Raw genomic sequence first — 23,125 nt, forward strand, 5'->3', positions numbered from 1 at the left:
GCGTAATAATCTCTGTTTGTTTTAAGTTTCAATGCTACTCCTTACTTTCAATTGAAAAAAGTTTTCATGTTTATTTTTTCATTCTTTTTTTATAGTAATGCTAGAAAATCCTGTACCCTTTTCATTGAATTTTTCTTTCCCCGTGACATATTTCTCCAAGGAAAGATCCTCCCAAATAGCCCCCTCCCCTCAACCCCAGGCCCAAACCAAAAAAAAAATCTCACTGAAAGCCTCTGCACACTTCCCAATAACCATTACTGTATATAAACACTGGCCAAAGTTTGTAACTTACAGCCCCTCCCCCACAGAGATTGTGGGGGGGGGGTAAGTCATTCCCAAAGACATAGTTATTATGGTTTTCGATTATGCGGAACAAAATGGCTATTTCAAAATTTTGATCCGTTGACTTTGGGAAAAAATGAGCGTGGGAGGGGGCCTAGGTGCCCTCCAATTTTTTTGGCCACTTAAAAAGGGCACTGGAACTTTTCATTCCCGTTAGAATGAGCCCTCTTGCGAAGTTCTAGAACCACTTGGTCGATACGACGACCCCTGGAAAAAAATAAAAATAAAATAAACACGCACCCGTGATTTATCTTCTGGCAAAAAATATGAAATTCCACATTTTTGTAGATAGGAGCTTGAGATATTTGCTAAATGGTTCTCTGATACGCCGAATGCGATGGTGTGATTTTCGTTAAGATTCTATGACTTTTAGGGGATGTTTCCCCTATTTTCTAAAATAAGGCAAATTTTCTTAGGCTCGTAACTTTTGATGACAAAGACTAAATTTGATCAGCACGAAAATTCGATTCTTTTGATGTATATTTTAGCATCAAAGTTCCGTTTTTTAGAGTTTCGTTTACTATTGAGCCGGGTCACTCCTTACTACAGTTCGTTACCACGAACTGTTTGATAATATATACTTCCCAGTTTCAGAGGCGTTAAAGCCACGCGTTGGTCCATTTGTTCTTGAAAAATAGCTTAGTTTATGCAAAATAAACGGTTAACATAGAGACTTATTTTACAGCTTGATTTAATCAAGTGGATGCAGATTATGTTTGATAAAATTCTATACTGTGAAGTATGGTTTAGCATCAGCTATTATGGAGGAGAGTCAATGAGCTGTTTCACCAGCTCTTTCTGTGAACATTCAGGCAAATATAGAAGAGAGTTTGGGTAGGAAGGACGCAAAAATTAATCTAAAAACTCCCTTCATTTGGATCAAGCGTGAGATAGGTGCGGGAGGATGATAGATCTTCCTTCTTGTTGCAAAATATGTTTGTCTTTCTTAATAGAAAATATTTAATTCCAAGTCCCATATCTAAGCTTGGGAAGCCCTGGCCATGGTTTTAAAAACAAACAGGATTTAAATTTCAAAAAAAATATTCAACTGAAAGTAAGGAATAACATTGAAATTGAAAACAAACAGAAATTAATCCGTATATGAGGACGGATACCCCCTCCTAATTTCTGAGTTGCTGTTCCTTTCTTTCAGCTTAAGATTTTTTTTTTTACTTAATAGGTGACTAAAGGTGACCCGGCTACTAAAAATTGCTATGGTATAATTTACCCAGGATACAGGATTTGCATACTATCTCAACCAAACGCTTATTTGTAGTAATTCCTGTTCGTTCTGAGCATGCTGATATTTTCACTATGAAACTGATGGACAAAAAAAAAAAAAAATGTTACTATTCTTAAATAGAGAATTTTCGACTTTATTTTACTTTTTGACGGTATAAAGTGTCCGTTTGGTGCAAGTTCAATTAAGACTTTGCGCAAAAAGTGGTTGTTAGATATTCCAACCTTCTTTTCAAAAGTTATTCTTATTTATAACAAACAAATTTCAAATATATACGCCAAAACTTTTATAAGAGTACTTTCAACTTGACCTTTCATCTAATAAATTGTTTCACGGAATAGAATCCCAGGAAACCAGTAAATAAAAATCCGTTGCGGACTAGGCAAACTCCAAATACCAAGGGAGCTTAACAAAGGCTCAATTTTTGATTCAGGAAATTCTTTCCCCTAAAAGAAGGCTTTACTAAGTTGCAATCAGGTAGGAGAGTGCTCTGTACTCACCGGGACAAAGGCTGAATAAGAATGAATTTCATTGCATTGTTCCTTGGATGGACAAAGGAAGGAAAATATAAGCTGAGAAACAAGACCGAAAATTCCAATACATCCTCCAATTATTTCTAATCGTCTTTGGCTCAGATAATTTTCCAGCAGTGCGTGCCGGTCCAGAACAATTGTCGTTAGAGCAAAAACCATACCGAATACAACGCTGAAATAAAATGACAGAAGTTAGTTTAATAGTACATAAAGATTCATTAATATGAAAAATTGCACTTAAAGTATGGAAAGTTTGACACAGTTTAGAGAGGTGAAAAAACAGTAGACATGGATAGGGAAGCTAGGATTGGTCGTTGAGGAGGAACAGATGTATTTGTTTTGATCAAGCACTTGGGGTATAAGCGAGTCAAAAATAGTTATTTAAAAAAACAACTGGCAATTATATCCCAATAATGCAAAGAAAGAAACTGAGAAATTTGAAATGGTAATGAAATGTGATGGTTAAACACATTAGTGATGGGGTTGATAAACGGATTGACAATCGATAGAGTGTAATTTTTCTAAATTCATTAACGGAATCGAGCGAATTTCCTCGGTTCCCAAAACGGCTTTACTGAAGTTTTTTTTAGTCAGATGTCAGATGTCACGACACAGTCAGATGGCAATTAAATAAAAAAAAACTAATTTTTTTAGCTGAAAGTAAGGAGCGACATTAAAACTTAAAACGAACAGAAATTACTCCGTATTTGAAATGAGTTGTCCCCTCCGCAATCCCTCGCTCTTTACGCTAAAGCTTTTAATTGTTTTAAAAAGTAGAATTGTGGCAAAGAGTCAAACTTTAGCGTAAAGAGCGAGGGATTGCGGAGGGGACAGCTCATTTCAAATACGGAGTAATTTCTGTTCGTTTTAAGTTTTAATGTCGCTCCTTACTTTCAGCTAAAAAAATTAGTTTTTTTTTTTATTTAATTCCTGAACGTTTTTGAATTAATGCAAGTTTGGTTTTGGCTCTCCGCACATAAATTATTAAAATGAAATTTGTATATTAATTCTTTTTTAGCTAAATGACTTTCTCTTAGTTTTGATCAGACGATTTTGAGAAATAAGGGGTGGAGAAGGAGGCCTAGTTGCCCTCCAATTTTTCAGTTACTTAAAAAGGTAACTAGAACTTTTAATTTTTACCGAATGTTTTTATTAGTAAAAAATATACGTAACTTAAGAATTAACTTACGTAACAAACTTTCATAACCTTATATTTTTATTATGTATACGAGGGGGTTTGTACCCTCGTTAACACCTCTCTCTTTACACTAAATCGTAAGTTTTGTCCCAATTCTTTAAGAATGACCCCTGAATCAGAAAGGCCGTAGAATAAATAGTTGAAATTACTAAAAATATTTTAGCATAAAGAGCGAGGTATTTATCTCCTCCTAAATACCTCGCTCTTTATGCTAAAGTATTTTTAGAACCCCTCATATGCGTAATAATCTCTGTTCGTTTAAAGTTTCAGTGCTACTTCTTCCTTTCATTTGAAAAAACGTTTTCATGTTTATTTTTCATTGTTTTCTTATAGTAATGCTAGAGAATCCTGCGCCCCTGTCATTGAATTTTTCTTCTCCCATGACAGATTCCTCCAAGGAAAGATTCTACAACATAGCCCCCTCTACTCAGCCCCACCCCCAAACAAAAGAAAATCCCCCTGAAAACGTCTGTACACTTCCCAATAACCATTACTTTATGTAAACACTGGTCAAAGTTTGTAACTTGCGGCCCCTCCCCCAGGGATTGTGGGGGAGTAAGTCATCCCCAAAGACATAGTTCTTATGGTTAATGACTATGCTGAACAAAATGGCTATCTCAAAATTTTGATCCGTTGACTTTGGGAGAAAATGAGCGTGGGAGGGGGCCTAGATGCCCGCCGATTTTTTTGGTCACTTAAAAAGGGCACTAGAACTTTTCATTTCCGTTAGAATGAGCCCTCTTGCGACATTCTAGGACCACTTGGTCAATACAATGACCCCTGGGGAAAAGAAAAAAAAACAACAAATAAACACGCACCCGTGATTTGTCTTCTGGCAAAAAATACAAAATTTCACATTTTTGTGGATAAGAGCTTGAAACTTCTATAGTAGGGTTCTCTGATACGCTGAATCTGATGGTGTCATTTTCGTGCGGATCCTACAACTTTTAGGGGGTGTTTCCCCCTATTTTCCTAAATAAGGCAAATTTTCTCAGGCTCCTAACTTTTGATAGGTAAGACTAAACTTGATGAAACTTATATATTTAAAATCAGCATTAAAATGCGATTCTTTTGATGTAGCTATTGATATCAAAATTCAATTTTTTAGAGTTTTGGTTACTATTGAGCCGGGTCGCTCCTTACTACAGTTCGTTACCACGAACTGTTTGAACATACCCGTTACTTTGACTTTCAGCTCGTCTCTTATTGAAGATAATATGAAAAAAACTTCGTTTTCTTAAAGAGTTAAAGAGGCTGCGTCCCAAAGTCGAACCTTAAAACGTACAGGAATTAGAAGAGGCAGTTGGGGGGCTGCCGCCCCCCAAACCCCCAGCTTTTAAAGACTCTTTTGTACAGGTTTTTTTTGTGGGGGGACTTCATTGTTACTAATTACTAGTTGATGGTTCTCCTGTCCTCTTGTGTTTAACATTTTTCGAAGTTATTCCATTATTCATTCATTTCAATTTTTTGTTAATTAAAAGAGGGCCTTTCCGAAGCCAAGAGCGGAGGGTTAGCAAAAAAACAAAAAACCTGTACAAAAGGAAGTTTTTTTCATATTATTTCTGTACGTTTTTCTACAATCCATGGTGGATGTAATTTAATAATTCCTGTACCCCTCGTACAGGAATTAGGAGAGGAACTTGGGTGGCTGCCTCATAGTATCAAATAGAAAAAAAATAGATAGAATGACCGAAATGTTTCTTTTGCTCATAAGAGCTAATATTCCGTTATCTCTCAAATGATGAGCTGTCCAGGTGTTATCAAAATTTTTTTGATGTTGTGAAAAAAATCCGCCCGTAAGGGACTTGAACCCTTGACCCGAGGATTAAAAGTCTCACGCTCTACCAACTGAGCTAATAACTTGCATGTGTGTAAATATAACTTCTCAATAACTTTTAAAAATTTCAAATTAACACGGGCTCTTATAAAGAGAAATCCGTTAATTAAATAGCTAATGGGTGGTTTCTGGAAAACAGGGAAGGAGTTATCAGATCGAGCTGAAATTTCGCGGATAAGCTCCTGGGCCGTAGGGGACCTTAACTTGTGAATTTCAGCCCGATCGGACAACGTTAAAAGGGGTGATGGGGGGGGGGTTGGAGGGTCGAAACTTTCGAGGGGTTAAGATTTTCCTACGAAACTTTCATGGGCACTTACTCGGAGAATTCCGCATCGAATGAGTCTTCGTACACCCAAATCCGATGTCGGATGTGACCTGTAGGCGTCTAGGAAAAAAAAGTAAATGAATTTTAAGTGGCTATGCGTGGTTTCTGGAAAACAGGGAAGGAGCTATCGGATCAAGCTGAAATTTCGCGGATAAGCTCCTGGGCCCTAGGGGACCTTAACTTGTGAATTTCAGCCCGATCGGACAACGTTAAAGGGGGGCTGGGGTTGACGGGTCGAAACTTTCGGCCAGATTTTCCCCATGAAGGAAAAGTTGGAGGGGGATGAAATTTTGCAGGTTTCTTAGTTGGAGCTCGGGCTACGAAATGCATCCCTCCCCATCCCTCTGCGACCACTGGAACCGAAGATCGCTTAACATTGTCGTGTGTCGCCTCTTTATAGAGGCACGAGTGTGCCTCCTTGATGTTCTAATTTTCTTAATATATTAATAATTGATTGCCTCTCCTTTTTGAACGTTGCCACACCTGTCTAAATTATCCTAGCTCTATAAATTTGCAGAATTTCACAATAAAATATTGCATTGCTATGATACTGACTTATGATATAATCTGGAATACGAATATAAGTAGAGACTACCTTATTTGATTTAGCTATTTTTCTCCAATTCTTAGAAAGTATAGGTCAAAGTTCAATTTTCTAGTGAAATACAATTAACACACGTAAAATGTTTGTAGATATATATTGGAAGAGATTTTTCAAAACCCCAGACTCAATGGAAACCCTTAAATGGCCAATACGATTATAATTGCAGCAATCTGAATATTCTTTGAGGGGGTATCCTCGAAAAAGTCCAATGAAGGAAACTAAATCCTTATTCATTTAAAAATCGTAGCTATAAGGTGATTATATAAGAATAGCCATTTATAGGGACCCTTCCCTGTCGCCCTTTTGTGTTATCAGGTCATAGAATGCCCAAACCTACAATTTTCATGAGCTTCCGTATGCATCCCATCGAAGTTGCGATTCCTAGTCACCTAAGGTGAACTTCAGTGGCTTCATTTCACTTTGATTTGACACCTATTTCACTTTGAAATTCTTTTGCTAGTGTTAATCTAAATTACTTTTTTTTATGTTTTCTCTCCAGTCTTTTAACAGTACTTGTTCATTGGCTTTTTTTTTGTCATAACATGAATGCTGTCACTAGGCTCTCTTTTTGCCGTTCTTCAGACTAATAAATGGTATGAGAAGATGATTTTTTGCTCGAAAGGACGTGTGTAAAAGTGTCTTCTTTGCAACATAAAACTAACACTCCTAGGAAATCTTGGATGACAAAAGCACTTCTGAAATCTGTGACAAAAACGAACAGCCTCTATATGGTCAGTGTTCTCGGTGACCGTGAAATAGATCGAAAAATTTATAAAAGTATAATGTCGTATGAAATAAGTTGCTGCAGAAAACAAAAATAAGTATTTCAAAAATAAGTTGCAAGAAAATGAAGGAAATGCTGCTAAAACTTGGGACACCATAAGGTCATTTATTTGAGGAAAAAAAAGTTGTTCTGCCCGCAGGTAATGGAAATCACGAAGCAACGGATTTAGAAAACGGTTTGGCCAAAATTTTTCAGAGAGGCTGAAGTTGTCCATAGGAAACAACTCCAGCGAAGGAACTTTCGAGTAGCACCAATCCACTCCAAGTGATACCAGTCTTCGCCTTTGGCCGACTTTTATGCATGAGGCGAATGAAATAGCTAGTGACGTGCGAAATACAACAGCGGGGACAGATTTCTTATCATTAAAAGTGAGAAGTCTTATCCTACCTGTGATTCTTCCAGAGTTTGGGTCATTAATAAATGGCTGTCTCAAAGAAGGAGAATCCCCTGATCATTTTAAAAAAGCCAGAGTTGTTTCTTTAGATTAGGGTGATGACCGAAGTGATTTGAACAGCTATAGACCGATCTCACTTCTACCGATATTATCGCGGGTTTTTGAAAATATAATATATATCCTAATACATGAATTTCTGAATTTTTTTTTTACAAGAACCAATTTGGATTTAGGAGAGTTTTTCAACGGAGCATGCTATACAGTTTCTGACAACTACAATAAATAATGCACTTGATGACAAGCTTAAAGTTACAACTATTTTTTTGGATATCCTCAAGGCATTTATTACCATAGACCATGAGATTCTGTCGAAGAATCTGGAAAATACTGATCTCAGAGGAAACGCCCTGAAGATTCTTGCTTCTTTTTGAGGAGACGATCACTATATGTACGAGTGAACGAGTCCGAATCGGAAGATTTTCTAATGAACTGCTGAGGACCCAAAGGCTCCCCTCTTGGCCCCTTGCTGTTTGCGATTTAAATAAATGATCTTCAACGCTTGTTCATAATTGAATAAATGACTTAAGTATGGCTTTCACTGAGAGTCAAATTTTGTCCTTAATGAAGGAAGATATGACCCCATAAAGATATGGATTAGCAAGCTCAAAATTATTTACAACAAGTCCACCTTTATTGTTTTTGGGAGGTCGGCAAACTATTACCCGTGCTCGAAAGAACTTGATATTGGTGAATCGGTCATATCGCAAATAAATGTTGCAAAATATTTAGGCGTTCTGATTGATGAAACAATGTGTTTCTCAGAACACATTCAGTGCATATTCTCGAAGATTGCAAGACATGTCGAACTGTTAAGGAAGCTGAAATACCAGTTTCCTAAAAAAATGTTACGGCTGCTATGGATTTTTCACTAATCTATCCATATTTATTGTATTGTTATTAAACATGGTCGAACATGCATTTCCAACCCATCTTAAGCAGGTGCGGTCATCACAAAACCAAGCGATGAGAGTGATATATGCGGTTGAGAGCCAAACTTGTGCAATATCCATGCAATATCTCTTCTTGCGTCCAAATACTGCCGTTCTCTGGATTAAGTCACTTTTTTTTAGATTTTGCCTATGATTAATATTATTAATCGTAAGTTCAAGTTTATATACGTTCATATAAATTTATTATTGCAAATTCACAAACAAATAAACGAATTAAATAACACTTTCGCCCTGGAGAAAATCTATGAGGGTTTGGGGTCGCGCCAAAGTCCACATAACTACTTACCCATTAACTCGACTATTTACTTAAACCTCAACTATTTAATTAAAAATATTATAAATAAAGCAACAATAAATAAACCATTAGCTATATGTATGAAAAAATAGACAAATAAATAAATAACAGAATTGAAAGTAATCATTGATAAATAAAAATATAAAAAAGAATAATAATAAGAAATCTAGTCTCCATCACTCTTCAATACTTAACACCCCGTCCCCTACCCTTCCAACCCTATCTTAGTTCCTGCCCACTCTTACCTTCCCAGCCCCCCTTACCTCCTTAGCTCCTCTTCTTCCATTACCCAACCTACTAGCCATAATAAAATTCAGCAAATTCCCACCAAAAATTATTCTTTAAAATTCTTTCTAAACCGAGGTATGTTTTCCACCGCCCTAATGCTCAATGGTAGCTCATTCCATACAGATGGACCAAGGTGTTCCATTGAAAATGAAGACCTGGTACCAAGACGAAACTCAACAACTATATTATCACTTTGCCTAGTTCCATAATTATGCAGGTTACTATTAATTTGGAAAAAAACATTAGGAGTTAAACCATCCATACACTGAAACACAAATACTGCAGCTTGGTAATCTCTTATCTGACCTATATTATTCCGGATTGCTTTCGGAATATGTTTTCTACTGCTGCGGATCTTCAGAGTTATGGAACTAGAAATGTGAGCCAGTATAGGAGACTACTGAAGGTGTCGACATTTTCCAGTCGCCAAGCTCTTCCAGTGCTGTGGAATGGGTTGCCTTCTTTGTTGATAAATGAGTTAGATAGGACTGATTTCCGCTGCCAGTTGAGACGTCATTGCCTGTATGAGTATGAGCTTTTTCTTTTTTCGAGCAGAATTATAATATAGTGTTAGTATGGTGGTATATAGAAGGTTTGGCAATATGATGCATATGTGTAATGTAGGGCATTCTAGGAGTAGCCATACAAGCCCAGAATACTGGGCTTCGTGCTTTTTCTGTATACTTTAGCTATGTAATAAAGATCCCCGCTATTATTATCGTTAATTCAAAGAACTGTTTCCATAAAACAAGTTTTCAAAGAAAAGTAAAGAGTTTCATCAAGCCAAGATTGAGCGAAACTAAATCCAATAAACTTCCAAGCGTAAAACTACCACAGATCACCATCAATAAATAAATGAAACTCAAAACGAGCAGAAATTACAATAAGTAGCCGAGTCAAACTCAAAACGAGCAAAAATCAACATGAGTGGAGCTGATAACCCCCAAGCCTTCTCAAGGCTAGAGCACCATTTTTGCTTTATATAAAAAAAAAACGGTGGATTTTCAGTTTAACTGACATATACTGAAATTTATTCTTTAAGTTTGATAATTTTTCATTTATGAAAGTAAGAAAGGTGAAAACATTTCGACCGTGTTTTGTTTTCAGCAAAGCGAAAATTGTGTTCTAGTCTTGAGAAGGCATGGGGGTTATCGGCCCTACTCATGTTAATTTTTGCTCGTTTCGAGTTTGAATTGGCTATTTATTTTAATTTCTATTTGTTTTGAGTTGCATCTATTTATTAATAGTGATTTGTGGTAGTTTTACACATGAAAGTTTATTTGAATTTAGTTTTGCTAATTCTTGACTTAATGGGGCTCTTTACTTTTCTTTGTAAAACTTATTTTGTGGATATAGTTTTTGAAATTAATTTCTCTTCGTTTTTTATTAACATAGTCTTTTTCATGGAAAAAATTGTATTTTATATCATTTCAGTTTCAAACAGTTCGTGGTAACGAACTGTAGTAAGGAGCGACCCGGCTCAATAGTAACCAAAAACTGTAAAAAATTGAATTTTGATATCAATAGCTACATCAAAAGAATCGCATTTTAATGTTGATTTTAAATATATAAGTTTCATCAAGTTTAGTCTTACCGATCAAAAGTTACGAGCCTGAGAAAATTTGCCTTATTTAGGAAAATAGGGGGAAACACCCCCTAAAAGTCGTAGGATCTTAACAAAAATGACACCATCAGATTCAGCGTATCAGAGAACCATACTGTAGAAGTTTCAAGCTCCTATCTACAAAAATGTGGAATTTTGTATTTTTTGCCAGAAGACAAATCACGGGTGCGTGTTTATTTGATTGTTTGTTTTTTGTTTTTTTTTTCTTTTCCCAGGGGTCATCGTATCGACCAAGTGGTCCTATAATGTCGCAAGAGGGCTCATTCTAACGGAAATGAAAAGTTCTAGTGCCCTTTTTAAGTTACCAAAAAAATTGGAGGGCATCTAGGCCCCCTCCCACGCTCATTTTTTTCCCAAAGTCAACGGATCAAAATTTTGAGATAGCCATTTTGTTCAGCATAGTCGAAAACCATAATAACTATGTCTTTGGGGATGACTCACTCCCCCACAATCCCTGGGGGAGGGGCTGCAAGTTAAAAACTTTGACCATTGTCAAGGAGGCACACTCGTGCCTCTATAAAGAGGCGACACACGACAATGTTAAGCGATCTTCGGTTCCAGTGGTCACAGACGGATGGGGAGGGATGCATTTCGTAGCCCGAGCTCCAACTAAGAAACCTGCAAAATTTCATCCCCCTCCAACTTTTTCTTCATGGGGAAAATCTGGCCGAAAGTTTCGACCTGTCAACCCAAGCCCCCCTTTAACGTTGTCCGATCGGGCTGAAATTCACAAGTTAAGGTCCCCTAGGGCCCAGGAGCTTATCCGCGAAATTTCAGCTTGATCCGATAACTCCTTCCCTGTTTTCCAGAAACCACGCATAGCCACTTAAAATTCATTTACTTTTTTTTCCTAGACGCCTACAGGTCACATCCGACATCGGATCTGGGTGTACGAAGACTCATTCGATGCGGAATTCTCCGAGTAAGTGCCCATGAAAGTTTCGTAGGAAAATCTTAACCCCCCGAAAGTTTCAACCCTCCAACCCCCCCACCCCTTTTAACGTTGTCCGATCGGGCTGAAATTCACAAGTTAAGGTCCCCTACGGCCCAGGAGCTTATTCGCGAAATTTCAGCTTGATCCGATAACTCCTTCCCTGTTTTCCAGAAACCACCCATTAGCTAATTTAATTAACGGATTTCTCTCCATAAGAGCCCATGTTAATTTGAAATTTTTAAAAGCTATTGAGAAGTTATATTTATACACATGCAAGTTATTAGCTCAGTTGGTAGAGCGTGAGACTTTTAATCCTCGGGTCAAGGGTTCAAGTCCCTTACGGGCGGTTTTTTTTCACAACATCAAAAAAATTTTGATAACACCTGGACAGCTTATCATTTGAGAGACGAGGAGTACAGGAATTATTAAATTACATCCACCATGGATTGTAGAGAAACGTACAGAAATAATATGAAAAAAACTTCGTTTTCTTAAAGAGTTAAAGAGGCTGCGTCCCAAAGTCGAACCTTAAAACGTACAGGAATTAGAAGAGGCAGTTGGGGGGCTGCCGCCCCCCAAACCCCCAGCTTTTAAAGACTCTTTTGTACAGGTTTTTTGTTTTTTTGCTAACCCCCAGCTCTTGGCTTCGGAAAGGCCCTCTTTTAATTAACAAAAAATTGAAATGAATGAATAATGGAATAACTTCGAAAAATGTTAAACACAAGAGGACAGGAGAACCATTGCGCCGAAACTAGTAATTAGTAACAATGAAGTCTCCCCCCCCCAAAAAAAAAAAACCTGTACAAAAGAGTCTTTAAAAGCTGGGGGTTTGGGGGGTTGCAGCCCCCCAACTACCTCTTCTAATTCCTGTACGTTTTAAGGTTCGACTTTGGGACGCAGCCTCTTTAACTCTTTAAGAAAACGAAGTTTTTTTCATATTATTTACATATAGTAATGGTTATTGGGAAGTGTACAGACGTTTTCAGGGTGATTTTATTTTGTTTGGGGGTGGGGCTGAGGAGAGGGGGCTATGTTGGAGGATCTTTCTTTGGAGGAATCTGTCATGGGGGAAGAAAAATTCAATGACAAGGGCGCAGGATTCTCTAGCATTACTATAAGAAAACAATGAAAAATAAACATGAAAACGTTTTTTCAAATGAAAGGAAGAAGTAGCATTGAAACTTAAAACGAACAGAGATTATTACGCATATGAGGGGTTCTAAAAATACTTTAGCATAAAGAGCGAGGTATTTAGGAGGAGATAAATACCTTGCTCTTTATGCTAAAGTATTTTTAGTAATTTCAACTATTTATTCTACGGCCTTTCTGATTCAGGGGTCATTCTTAAAGAATTGGGACAAAACTTACGATTTAGTGTAAAGAGCGAGATATTAACGAGGGTACAAACCCCCTCGTATACATAATAAAAATATAAGGTTATGAAAGTTTGTTACGTAAGTTAATTCTTAAGTTACGTATATTTTTTACTAATAAAAACGTTCGTTAAAAATTAAAAGTTCTAGTTGCCTTTTTAAGTAACCGAAAAATTGGAGGGCAACTAGGCCTCCTTCTCCACCCCTTATTTCTCAAAATCGTCTGATCAAAACTAAGAGAAAGCCATTTAGCCAAAAAAAGAAATAATATACAAATTTCATTTTAATAATTTATGTGCGGAGAGCCAAAACCAAACATGCATTAATTCAAAAACGTTCAGAAATTAAATAAAAAAAAAACCAATTTTTTTAGCTGAAAGTAAGGAGCGACATTAAAACTTAAAACGAACAGAAATTACTCAGTATATGAAATGAGTTGTCCCCTCCGCAATCCCTCGCTCTTTACGCTAAAGTTTGACTCTGCCACAATTCTACTTTTTAAAACAATTTAAAGCTTTAGCGTAAAGAGCGAGGGATTGCGGAGGGGACAACTCATTTCATATACGGAGTAATTTCTGTTCGTTTTAAGTTTTAATGTCGCTCCTTACTTTCAGCTAAAAAAATTGGTTTTTTTATTTAATTTTCATAAGAATCCATAGTATGGGTTGCTATTTGTACGTTGTAACAACTTTTTCAACAATTTTTAATCCTGACTCAAAAAGTATTTTTCTTACTTAATTTTATAGCTTCTGAAGTTGACCTGAAAAATAAAATTTAATATCATTCCAAAAAGATTCTTTCTATGCTCTTTGACAACCTGGATACACTTACTCTTTTTATTTATTTAAATTGTAAAATTATATATTGCTGAGGTGAACCATAACTACAATCCCTTTTGGTTTATGTTCAAGCAACATTTAATTTTAAACTATAATGTGCCAATTCCATAATTATGGGGGGAGTTGACATCCCTAATATCCCTAAGGAAATAGTTGCTGGACTGTTGTACTATACTGAACAAAACACCTGTATCAAAATTTTTAATGAATGCGTTTGAAGATAAATGGGCCAGAGAGAAAGGCTACTTGCCTTCCAATCTCTTGTTACTCTTAAAAGGGCCATCAGAACTTTTAATTTTAAATCGAATTAACTCCCTTAAAAGTTTCAACGATATTTCGAGCTATCATAAAGTGGTGCTGCCTATGATGTTGCTTATATGCCTTTTTGAAAACTTGCATGCAAGGAGTTTTTTCCTTTAATTGAAACTCATAAACCTTCCTAAAAGTTTCATCGTAATGTCTTTAGCCTCATTAGTTACATTAACCGTAGTGGTAATATTAAAAATGTGCATATAGCGCCTTCTGGCTAGTTCAAACCCCCCAACAACTTACCCTTGAAAGTATCAATTAATTATATAAGTTGTTCATCAGTTATTACTTTGTCACCTTTTTGAAAGTCCACATGCTCATAGTTTTTTTTTTTATTTAGTTCAACATCTGCCTAAATATTCCTTAAAAGCTTCACCTTAATACCCTTAGCTTGCACAATAGCAATAGTTGCAGCAGCATTAGAAGCACTATGCACATAACACCTCAGGTGTCTTCAACACCCCCTTCAACACATTCGTTGAAAGTTTCAGCTTAATACATACCATCGACAACTCATGAAGCATTTCTAATGCGTCCGCTTGAAAACCTGTGTGGGCCTAATGGGTTTTAATTTAGTTCCATAAATTGTCTATATATCCCAAATTTTTCGCCTTAATATCCTTAGTTTATAGCAGTAGTAGTAGGAGAAGCTGTAGAATTAATTTTAGTAAAACTAAGCTTTAGTGGCAGTCGTAGTAATAGAAGTAGTGAAAACAGGAACAGTAGTATGATAGAATCAGTATTAGGATGCGAATATTTTCTTTTGGTTAGTTCAACATCCCTCACAACAAGCCCTGTTAGTTTCAATTTAACACACCACACTGTTCCTAAGATATTTCTGTTGCACCCCTTTAACAACCTGCATAAAGAGGGTGTGTTCTGATTCATTTCACCCCCTTTGACATTTCTTGAAAATTTCACCTTCATGCCCTTAGACATAGCTGTAATAGTAGTCACAGTAGTAAAATTGATGTTACCATTAATAGTAATGAATAGGGGTAGTCCTACAGGCAGCAGTAGTATTAACCAATTACCTTTTTGTCAGTTGAACATCCCTCTCATCAAGTCCTGGGAGTTCCAACTTAATAAAATTGGCCATTGCTATGACATTGCTGATATGTCCATTTGATAATCTATTTGTAACTAAATGACTATCTCACAATTTCAAATAAATGTGTTTTGGGAAAAGAGGATGTCAGGGAGGGCGGCTAGTTGGTCTCCATCATGTTTGACTTTTAAAAGGGAGTTAGAACTACACATTTCAAATCAAATCAGCCTCTTTCTAAGTTCACATAATCAACCCTTCCATAAAATTCTTACATGCCTTTGGGGCATAACTTACAACCCTTACCCCCAGACTCTGGGGGATTCTGTCTACCCCAAAGGTCTTAATATTGGATCTTTGGACTATTTTTGAACAAATGGCTGTCTCAAAATATTCACTGGATGAATATGTGGAAATAAAACGTGGGGGGGGGGGCTGTCCTCAATCACTTTGACTCTTTAAAAGAGAAAACACAACATCTGATTTCCAATTAAATAAGGGCCCTCCGGAGTTTATACGACCACCCATTCCATAAAATCTTATAAACCCTCGGGCATTACTTATAATCCTTGCACTGAGGGCTCTAGGGGGGGGGGTGTCATACTTAAAGACATGATTTGAAGACCTTTCAAATACCGCAAACAAAATGACTTTCTAAATTTTTTTGATTAGATGTGTTTTGGGAATTAATTGGGCGTAAGGAGCCATTTAATCACTTTTGACTGATAAAAAGGCACTTTAAATTTCCAATTGAATGAGCCTTTTTTGAACTTTCTACGACAACAAATGTTCATCTCAAAATTTCTGAGATAAGTTTTGGGAAAATACGAGGTTTGCAGGGTGGATGTATCCGCCCTCCAATCACTTTGAATCTAAAAAAAGCGTAGAACTTCTTACTACCGATCCAGGGATCCCCTCCGAAGTTTATACCACCACCCTTTCTATACAAAGCTTATATGACCCCAAGGTATAAGTAGTAGTGTCCCATAATACCTTTAAATCCAGCCATACGGTGTAAACTACGGAGCTACTAGTCCATCAAGATGTTATTACGCGCACCTGGGTCTGACACAATACTATAGCATACGTTTATAGTACACCTACGTAATAGGGAATTTTTTCTATGAGACGCAGGTGTCTGTTACGTGATTGGAGTTGAGAGTGACGTAATTGTCCGTGAGTTACTAGATTTGCTTCCGTATTGAGGAAGAGTTCAGTGTGTCAACATCGAGGATTTTATTCTCTAGTAATAGATACTTTTACTCAATTAGATATTGAAGGCGCTAGCAATGGCGAAATGAAGTCTAGAGTGCCTATGCTGTAGCAGAAATTACAAGGGGTTGTCGGCTAACCCTAAAATGGGAAGAGATGTTTGCGCGATATGTTATATCATTATGCAAATTTAAATGAGAAGAACAGTCATACTTTGCAGAAAAAGTGAATATAATGCATATGAAAAATTGCTAGATGGATTGAATGCATTAGTGAAATATATTGAAGACAGCGATCTGAATCAATCTATAAAAAGGGAGAAAGATTATTACTAGTGAGATCTATTGTTAGTTTATAATCGGTAGTGAGAGTGTCAGGATTAAAAGTGACTGGACTTGAGAAGCAAAAAACCATGCGGTATCTAGCGACTTTGGAAAAATGTTAGCTTCTAGATGATGACTTTCTAGATTTATCTCTTTGAAGGAAAATGTTTCCTTATAGAATGCTTAACAATAAAATAAGAAATGAGTCAGCATCTTTGGACTATTATATGAAACTTTTACGTCGTGGTCCAGATGCATTTACTCAATTTATCGACATATTAATTGAAACAAACCAAAACGATATTGTGGTTTTGCTTTTAACCACTACCTAGACGGTCATGGTGCAGGGAAACCAGAAATAAGTTTTATGACGCCACTCCTCCTTCTAGAAGACATTTATTTAATTGATCGCGAGTCAGTTTTTTCTGGAAGTGAGACAGTCATCATTGAAATTTTTTTTACATATGTTCATTATGTTTGTAGAGATTGAGCAGCTGTTCACCTGTGAGGATTGTACTTCTGTTGAGAACCATAATGAAAAGTGTAGATTATACAATCCATGTCAATTGCATAAAGGATACGCAGTGAAAAATTAAAGACTGAAATTCCTGTCTTGAAGATTTGCCGTTCTCATACTAGAGGTTTCGTATGCTCCAATTGTCACTATGATAAATGTGATCAATGGGAAAATACTTACCCTGGCATGATTGCAAAAAACCCTAAACGTGATTTCAGTTTATTTTTAAGAGACTAGTATCGTCGTGGTTTTAAATTGTTTTGGGAAGAAGAACCTGGTGTACACTTCAATTGCTAGAATAATAACAGAATATGGCTTTTACGGCATCGCTGTGAAGATACCGGCTGCTGTGAATATAAACCTACTGACTTTTGTTTGGCTGTTACATAAAGGGATTCTTCTTATGAGAATATCGTGTGTGAAATTACTTCAAATATGCAAACTGAAACACGTGAATTTTATAATATGATTCGAAATAGTATTATTGACTCTACAAAGATATATAATAAAAATAAAGTTACATTATATTGTACAAAGTGTGACCCTGGCTTTGCATGCCAAGATGAATATAAGCTGAATCCTGACAAGCTGCCACCACTTGTCGTTAACTATGGTTACCTATACATAGAAGAAGAAATCTAATGGACACAAAGTTTTTTGTACATAGAAATTTTATGAACAAACAAATTCACGAACGTTTTTAAGATATTTCACTCTTAGGGCACTAACATTTATACCATACATGTAAGAAAGGGTATTTTCGACTAAAAAATCGTTCAGTCGAGGATTGTCACCGTAATTGCTAAGAAATTCACTGCAAGTATATCCGCAACATCAAAAAAAAATATAATAGTGCATGAAAACCACAGCTTTTGGTTGATAAGCCTTGCACTCGCTTTCGATTTGGATAATAGTTCTTTCACTTTACTCAAGAAAGTTTTAAATTTGAGATATATAGAATATAAACGGTAGGCCAAGAGCGCCAAAAATTTAATATTCTTTGCTATTTGAAAGATGCTTAGCCAATACCTGTCTTTAGAGTTGATGGACTTCTATTAACAATGGCATGAAGCCTCAATTTGTTCAAGAACATCCAAAGGTAGCCAATAGGATTAGTAATTGGACATGTAGGAATCCAAACTGAATACATTGATTATTTGATCCGGGTTCATGGTGCCAAGTCTAATAGAAAACTGCCATCAAGGGTAATTTCCCAACAAGTTTTACACTGATTTAGCGAGAGTAATGCAATACTCTCCTTCAATGGGTTGGCAAAGGCACACTCTAAACGTACTGTATCTGTTCGGATAATAATCATATCTTGGGTACTGGACAAATTCAATGCATTAATGCCATGAGTATTTGCAAACATTTCTTCCGTTACACCATTTTCAAATAATCGTGAATCTTGGATTTATCAAAGGATAAATTATAGAGAGGGATTCCATTTACTTTACATACAAGAGAGGAAAGTCCCAACATTTCAATCTTATGCAGAATTTGTCCATAATCCGACGGCATAAGCCCTTTTTACAAAAGCCCAAGCAAGTTTTGAAGGAATTTCACCATTGATAAATGATAATTCAGTGTAGGTACCCGTGCCCGTAGCAATATGTCGTTGTATGAGGAACGAACAGTTTGATATTATTTCCACTAGCTCTTAATTTTTCAACTGCCAAACCAAGAAAACTCCTGGCTTGTTGCTTCGTACATGAAGTAATGCCGAGATGTGATGGTACAAGTTGTAGGTTTATATCAATCTTAACACCGGGAGGCAACCATTGGTGTACATAAAATACCTCGCGATTTATTTTCCACACCAAGTGTAAATCTTTAGTTGTCAAATATCTAAGTATATTGCTTATGTCACTGTCCGTTTTATATTCATATCCAATAGCCATACGTACCAATTTCTTATAGGAAATTGCAGTCTTCAATATGAACTGTATATAACTTGCATAATTTGAAAGATTGTTGCTTGAGCTCACCATTGTCCCATTAATGTAGACACTAATATGTCTAAACAAATTGTGCAGTACACAATTTTCATAGGATGACCCCAATGCTGCAGTTGGTTTTCATTATTAGATTTTTGACAATGAAATGCAAGTGTATAAATGTGAAAGTCCATAAAAGTGGAAGTCAAATCTGTGAAATAATCTTCACTGGAATAAATTTGAAAACGCACGGTTCAGAGAGCGGTTGTTACGGATAAAAATATTCATAGCAGCCATATTTTTCCCTCGCATCAACATTTTCCGAATTAAAAAGATTTAGAGACGACTTGAGTGAAGGGTGAGATTCTATAGGTGGTAAATATGCCTTTTCTCGGAAAAGAAATTCTTTTTCGACCTAACAATTCTTACATTCGGTTTCTTTTTCTTCTTTGACAAGAGTCATGTTTTAAAGTTCCAACCTGAGTTGATACTTTAAGAGATGAGGTGCTTCTCACCCTTTTTAAACCTTTACCGATTCGTCGTGATGTTAATCGCTCGCCAAGGAATCGCGCGCCGAACCTAAGATCTGGCGAAATATTTTCTTCAAAATCCTTCCCAGAGCCCCAACCGCGTAGTGTAGAGGACGCAAAATACGCAGCAGCTGGTGCAATATATTTTTTAGCCAGAAGTAGAACAGAGCAAAACAACTTAGCGAAGTTGTTTTACAACTTATACGAAGTGTTGACTGGAATATATTGAAGATGCTTTATATTTTAGTGGTGAATGTGTTCATGAATAGTTTTTGTTCAAGAACACATAGGAGGGGGACATTGCTATTACCGACTCACAATGTTTCGATAAAGAATGCGTAAAGAAAAATACAATTGTCAGATCCGAAGCCGGGTGGATAGTCGACGAGAATAACACGATCCATGCCATTTATACTTTCAGCGCTTCGACCACAAATACAAATATTATGTAACGAATATAGAAAAATAGGATATTTAATAGAAACTTTTAATTAATGAGTATCCCTGATCGTAAGTATTTTTATCCCACGATTAATTGTTTATACTTTCATTACTTTCCATATATACCATTTATGCCATTTATACTTTCAGCGCTTCGACCACAAATACAAATATTATGTAACGAATATAGGAAAAATAGGATATTTAATAGAAACTTTTAATTAATGAGTATCCCTGATCGTAAGTATTTTTATCCCACGATTAATCGTTTTATTTTTTTCTCTCTATACATAGTAAAGGAAAATATACGCCCCTTTTTTCACGATTAAGTAGCAATAATAGGTTATGTGTTGACTCCTTAAAATGGAAGTAGTTAGAAATTTAAATCTTCCTTCTCAAAAATCGTAGATTATTTTTAATCAGAACTAGTCAATTTGATCAGAGAAACATTTCCAAGCTACAAAACGTTCATAATACAAGAATATTCAGATTTAGTGGCTGGTAAAAACCCTTTCGCGTAATTACCAAAAGAGCAGCTGTCAGATAGAAACTAAGTCTTTACACGATGGAAAGGTGTCATTAAGGGTTTAAGCACGAGAGATGTAAGTTTAACCTTCTGCTAGAATAGCGGAAAAAAAATCGAAATTGCTGACGGGGGTAAAAGCATAAATTTTGCGAGAAAATTCGGTTATTCTCTCATTGTGAGAATCGTGTAATAGCAAGAGGGATGGGTTTTTTAGTTGTTTAAATAATATAAAGAAATACAGTAGGTTAGATTTTGGTGTGCCTATCTCATTTTTTGGTTGGGGGAGGGGTATACAGAAAGAGAGGCTTACAAGCGTCTAAGCAAAGGTCCAATCCTTTTTTCAAATTTCTATGGGAATCCATTTTTAGAATGACGTGACACGTTCAAAATCTAATACAAGACTGATGAGGAGCACTGTTCTAGTACCCGTTTTTATACCCCCTGAAGACAATAGAATTTTACTCGGTTCCCATTAAAAGAATAGTGGATGACGCTTCTGTTTTCCTGGAAATAGTGGGATCCCAACAAGCCTTCGTTCGTATAAAATCAAAATTTTCTCTAACTGTTCTAGTCATAGAAAATGGCGGCGAAAATCTCTTGTTTACTGACACTAAATGGTGGAAAGGATGAATACATTGGGTGATGTAAGGACCATGCCCTTACTTGAGGGAGGACAGTTGCGGGTTTTTAAAACTAGTAAAGGAATCTAGATTTGACGGGGGGCGGTCAGAAAGTTTTTAATCATAACATCCAAAGAAATCATGAAGTAAAGAAACCTAAAGGTGTTTTCTTCAAGAATCAAAGAAAGTATTAGGTAACACCTAAGCCCTATGACGTAACACGCCCAAACCCTATGATGAAATCCTGGTTTGGCGGGTCTCTGGCGGTTTTTTTTTTTTAAATAACAAGCAAAGAAATCCTCATTTAGCGGGGTCTCATAGATTTTTCTTAAAGAATCAAAGAAACTATTAGATAACAATCTTAGAAATCCTGATTTGGCGAATTTCGTAGGTTTTTTTAAAGAGCAATCTTAGAAATCATGATTTGGCGGGTTCCTGAACTTTAAAAAAAGAAACTATTACATAACAATCAAACTCTATTGTCCTGTGGTGGCGCAGTGGATTTGACCTTAGCTTGGTAATACGGGACCCAGAGATCGAATCACGCTGCAGGAATGCACTGCAGGGCCGATGCAGGGACCTTAATGGTCAAGAAGCGACGTTAATTCTTAAATAATAATAATAATAATCAAACTCTATGACGTAACATGGAAAAGTAAACATTCCTATGACATAACAACCACCTGCCTCTCTTACCAAACATTCCCTATTACGTAGGTGTACTATACACGTGCGCTATAGTATTGCGTCAGACCCAGGTGCGCGTAATAACGTCTTAAGGTATTAGTAGCTCCAAAAGTTTACCCCCATGGCTGACTTTAAAAGCATTATATGGATACTACTTGCATAACTTATAACCCTTGCTCCGAGGGCGGCGGGGGGAGGGGCTGTGATCCTTAAAGATATGATTTCCAAACCTTTTAACGACGATGAACAAAATGCTAATCTCAAAATTTTGATAGGATGTGTTTGGGAAATGGTGGGCGTGTAAGAGGGGTTAGTTCTCCTCTAATCACTTTTGATGACTATTAAAAGGGAGCGCTAGCCCCTTCAATTTTCAATCGAACGAGCCTTTTTCGAATTTTCTACGACAACAAATAGCCATCTCGAAATTCCTATAAGCTGTATTTCGGGAGAATATGAGGTGTGGTGGGGGGGGGTATCCACCCTCTGATCCGTCTGAATATTAAGAAGGGTTGTAGAGCTTCTGATTACCAGTCCAATGAGCCCCCTCCAAAGTTTAAAAGATCATCCTTTCTATATAAACCTTATAATGCCCTCCAGGCGTCACTAACAACCTTTGCCCTGTGGGCTGTGGGGGGAGGTTGCAATCATCAAAAGTCTAATTTCTAGATCTTTCAATCACGTCGAACAAAATGCCTATCTCAAAATTTTGGTTGAATACTTTTTGGAAAGTGGTGGGCGTGGGATGGGTGTTAGTTGCCCTCCAATCACTTTTGGATATTGAAAAGGGTGCTAAACCTTCCGATTTCTAATTGAATCAACCCTTTTGGAGCTTTCCACGATAACTCCTTCAGTACGAAGTGGCCCGGTCTAAAACCAAAAACAAACATTGTGCCATGATCACTCTTTACTTAGGCAGCGCTATTGCCCTGCCTTTGATAAAAGCTGTGTTCCTACTGATTCTCAATCTTCCTTTCTTTTTAACTTTTCTGTCCTTCCTCCAGGGCAATTTACTTCACCCTCATGCATTTCGAATTCATTCCTCCTGCTTTTCACTCTCCGTATTTTTATTCTCTCTCTTTTTCTGTAGTTTCTTTTTCCTATTCCCATTCCTTCTTATAGCTTTAACTTTTTTAATTCAATGTGAAGGACGGTCGCTAATTTTCAGGCTCTAATTGGGCCAAGAGAAAACTGATAGTATTTTCAAATACTATTAAGCATGGTAATATAAAAATTAAACAGGAGAAATTCAACTCTGATCATAATTCAAAAGTCCTAGGCAATTTTTTTCTGGCAAAGATATAAAAAAAAAACTTATGCAGAAGTCCGGAAAAGAGATATTATTAAACATGCAAAAACCT

The 23,125-nt window shown here is 36.6% G+C and overlaps 1 protein-coding gene across 1 annotated transcript in view; it reads right to left on the bottom strand.

Annotated features, from left to right (window-relative positions):
- Positions 1-23,125, bottom strand: part of LOC136038985 (N-acetylneuraminate 9-O-acetyltransferase-like) — a 159,805-nt gene that overhangs the window by 26,559 nt on the left and 110,121 nt on the right. The window contains exon 14 of the mRNA XM_065722507.1: positions 2,083-2,287. Coding sequence (XP_065578579.1) covers positions 2,083-2,287 — 205 coding nt within the window. The remainder of the gene's footprint in view (positions 1-2,082; positions 2,288-23,125) is intronic.

This window comes from Artemia franciscana, chromosome 2, assembly GCF_032884065.1.
Source record: "Artemia franciscana chromosome 2, ASM3288406v1, whole genome shotgun sequence".
Classification (NCBI taxonomy): Eukaryota; Metazoa; Arthropoda; class Branchiopoda; order Anostraca; family Artemiidae; genus Artemia; species Artemia franciscana.